A 4007-nucleotide genomic window follows, 5' to 3' on the forward strand; every position below is an offset into this window, starting at 1 on the left:
GTTAAAGCTGCATTCTCTCTCCTGACCACCAGGGGGTGACTCCTCTGTTTGTATAGAAGTCTATGCTTCATGTGTTGAAGCTGCATTCTCTCTCCTGACCACCAGGGTCGACTCCTCTGGTTGTATAGATGCTTTAGGGCGGGGCTACAAGGTGATTGACAGGTGTCTACTGGAGACATCTGTGTCATAAATTGATTTCCATTCTGACTGTAGCATGTTAAGGCTAGCATTAGCATGTAGTGCTACCATGCTAATATGCTAACTAGTCAATACTCATTAGCATGCTAACTGCAGCTATGTTAGCATGCTATAATAGTAAATGTTACATGATCAGTGGTGGAGGAAGTATTTTTACTTCAGTAAAAGGTACAAATACCACACTGCAAATAAATACTTAACGTCAATAAAAATAACTTCATATTAAATATATCTGTTACATTTTAAAGTTACCATCATGTCGGTATAATCAGGAAAATGTACCCATCAAGAAAGTTTGACATTAATATTCTGTCAATCGACTCATTGGTTCAGAGGAACTTGTTTGAGTTTATTTTATAACAAAACATTTTATGCAAAACTGGTTCAGATGAACTCAGTTAGAACGTAGCATGAAAACAAAACTCTCAAGTAAAGTAAAAGTACCTGGAACATGTACTCGCGTTGAGTATTTGAGTACAAACTGTACATGATAAACATTTAAACTGAAGTGAACATTTATTATTTTGAAGAACTTTGGCAGTTTAAACAATAAACTTGTTTCTGTGAAACAACGCGACAATAAAAAAAAGACGCATCCGTGTTGGACGTGGCGTTCGAGGACCCTCCGGTCTTCGGGTCACTTCCCCAGGCAGAAGGGGCAGGAGTTGTTCTTGCTGGACTGGAGCCAGACCCGGATGCAGTCTTTGTGGATGGTATGGGAGCAGCCGAGCGGGTGGCGGCTCTCCGGCTCCACGTGGTTCTGGCACATCAGGCAGAGCTTACGGGCCGGGGCAGCCTGCTGACCTCCAGCCTGACCTCCAGCCTGCTGACCTCCAGCCTGACCTCCAGCCTGCTGACCTCCAGCCTGACCTCCAGCCTGACCTCCAGCCTGCTGACCTCCAGCCTGACCTCCGGCCTGCTGACCTCCAGCCTGACCTCCAGCCTGCTGACCTCCGGCCTGCTGACCTCCGGCCGCCGGCCTCTGGATGGGCCCCGGCGGCGCGGGCCGGCTGATGGGCCCCGGCGCCGACCGCTCGCTCTGCGCCAGCTTGAAGCCCACCTGCTCGATCACCTCCTCCATGGACATGCCGGCCATCGTGCCGCGGGAGCTCTTCACCTGCTGGAGCAGCGACATCAGCTGCTTCCTGGTGCATTGTGGGAAACAGGCCCTGAGCTTCTCCAGGACCTTGTCGAGTTTGCCGGCGGGGGGCGGGGACGGAGCGACGGGCGGCGACGTGGAGAGACCGGGAGGCGAGGTCACCCTCATGTGGAACTGGGGCAGGTGGAGCTCGGGGGACTGGTGGAGGGGGGGCGGGAGGTGGGGGTAGCGGGGGCGGAACTGGGGGTAGAAAGGGGGCTGGTACGGTTGCTGGTAGTGGAGGGGGTATCTCTGGGGAGGGAAGGGGAGGTTCATCAGCATGGGAGAAGGCGAGGGCATGAACTGGGGACGGACCAGGGGCTGCATCACCTGGCGGAACCTCAGGTCGGCCTGCGGGAGCAGAGAGGAGTCGGTGAAGACGAGCTCAGGTGAACACGGTCATGTGACTTATACACAACCAATCAGTGTTTAGAGCAACAGGAGGAGAGCTAGTAACTTAACGTAGCTTAGCATCACCGCTAACGGAGAGCTAGTCACGTTAGCAGCAGTGCTAACGGAGAGCAATCAGGAGGAGAGCTAGTCACGTTAGCAGCACCGCTAACGGAGAGCTAGTCACGTTAGCAGCACCGCTAACGGAGAGCTAGTCACGTTAGCAGCACCGCTAACGGAGAGCCAACAGGAGGAGAGCTAACGAACTGGGGACGGCCCGGTGGCTGCATCACCTGACGGCCCCGTTACGCTCCAGACTCCATTCACAAAAACAGTCATTCCACCGGAGCTGCTGGTCGACCGCTGCCTGCGTCTGCGAGTGCGTTTGTGTCGTTGTGCGTCTGAAAGGTTTGTTCAGATCCACCAGAGTCACAACGACACGAACACAGAGAGCAGAACCGCCTGCATCCTGAGAGGTTAAATCACTGTTTTTGTGAATGGAGTTGGGTGTGTGTGTGTGTGTGTGTGTGTGTGTGAGAGAGAGAATAGATCATAGACTCGGGAGAAAACCCTCGTACCACCACACAAAAAAAGCTGTACGTCCTCGATATGTTTACGTCTTACCATGGGCACCTGCGGCAGCGACGGGACGTTGATCCTGGGGAGGTCCGCTAACTCCAACCCGCCTTCCTGGAGCTGCTGCAGGACCTCCTGGAAGCGGATCTCCAGCTCGTCCCAGTTCTTCCGGACCAGACCTTCCTTCTTCTCCCACTTCAGTCGCTCGTGATGGAACTCCTGCGGGGACTCCACCCGGAGGGCGTTCAGGTACTGAGCCACCTGGGATGGGTCACCACAAGGTCAAGGTCAGAGCGGGAAATTAAGTTTTCTACAGGAGAAGAGCTAGTAATGTTAGCAGCACGGCTAACGGAGAACCAACAGGAGGAGAGCTAGTAACGCTAGCAGCACGGCTAACGGAGAACCAGCAGGAGGAGAGCTAGTAACGCTAGCAGCACGGCTAACGGAGAACCAGCAGGAGGAGAGCTAGTAACGTTAGCCGCACCGCTAGCGGAGAACCAACAGGAGGAGAGCTAGTAACGTTAGCAGCACCGCTAGCGGAGAACCAACAGGAGGAGAGCTAGTAATATTAGCAGCACCGCTAGCGGAGAACCAACAGGAGGAGAGCTAGTACCGTTAGCAGCACCGCTAATGGAGAACCAAAAGGAGGAGAGCTAGTAACGTTAGCAGCACCGCTAGCGGAGAACTAACAGGAGGAGAGCTAGTAACGTTAGCAGCACCGCTAGCAGCACCGCTAGCGGAGAACCAACAGGAGGAGAGCTAGTAACGTTAGCCGCACCACTAATGGAGAACCAACAGGAGGAGAGCTAGTAACGTTAGCCGCACCGCTAACGGAGAACCAGCGGCGGTTCACTTCAGTTACATGATGATGCGTTCAGGCTCTGCTCAGTGAACATGAGTACTGGCTGAAGGTAAATGAAAACGTTCTTGTGATGCGTTCAGGTGTAATCTAGTAAAATGTAGTGTTGGTGATGAACTGGAATAAATCTAGATGTTTTCACATGAATATACAATATATATATATATTAGAGCTGTTTAACTTTCTTTCTGTGTTTTTTTTATTATAATAATAACAACAATGATAATCTGTATCTGATCAGTGATCAATACTTGACGCCCACCTCCCTGAACCAGGCCTCGATGCGCGTCATGGCGACGTCTCTCTGCTTCTCCACGGCCGAGGTCTCGTCCCTCAGCGCTCGCCGCTCCGCCTCCAGCGCCTCCTTCCTCGCTCGCTCCATCTGCCTCCTCAGCTCCTGCAGCTCCTCCTGCCACCTGCCCTGCTCCTGGTGCTGCTCCTCAGAGAGAGACTCCTGCTTCTGGTCCACCTCCTCCAGCTCGCTGTCCAGCCTGAGGAGGAGGAGGAGGAGGACGAGGAGGAGGAGGAGGAGGAGGAGGTTTGTCAACCAAAACATTGAATGAGTTCTAATTGGTCTTGACATTTCAGGTACTTTTTATGTGTTTAAAGGCATCATTTTAACCAGTTAAACCAGTTATCGGCATCATTCCTTACCGGATCCGCTCCTCCTCCGCTCGGTTCCTCTCCAAGGTCATTTCCTGTTTCTTGGCCAGGAAGTTCTTCCTGGTGACTTTAGAGTTGTTGAGCTGCAGCTTCACTCTCAGAGACTCCAGCTTGTCCAGGAGAGCCTGAAACACGGCTTCTGTTACTGTCGCTTTAAATAACACCGTGTGTGTGTGCGTGTGG

At 52.6% G+C, this 4007-nt stretch overlaps 1 protein-coding gene across 1 annotated transcript in view; it reads right to left on the minus strand.

Moving 5' to 3' along the window:
- Positions 1–466: 466 nt before the first annotated feature.
- The window catches only part of rnf214 (ring finger protein 214), a gene marked incomplete at its 5' end in the record, with an annotated part of 7503 nt that continues 3962 nt past the window's right edge, over positions 467–4007 (minus strand). Inside the window, 4 exons of the mRNA XM_079222241.1 lie at positions 467–1687; positions 2351–2563; positions 3424–3652; positions 3816–3949. Of these exons, the coding sequence (XP_079078367.1) occupies positions 836–1687; positions 2351–2563; positions 3424–3652; positions 3816–3949 (1428 nt within the window). The 3' untranslated portion in view covers positions 467–835. The remainder of the gene's footprint in view (positions 1688–2350; positions 2564–3423; positions 3653–3815; positions 3950–4007) is intronic.

The sequence above is a fragment of the Taurulus bubalis genome (genome assembly GCF_910589615.1).
Source record: "Taurulus bubalis genome assembly, chromosome: 8".
Taxonomy (NCBI): Eukaryota; Metazoa; Chordata; class Actinopteri; order Perciformes; family Cottidae; genus Taurulus; species Taurulus bubalis.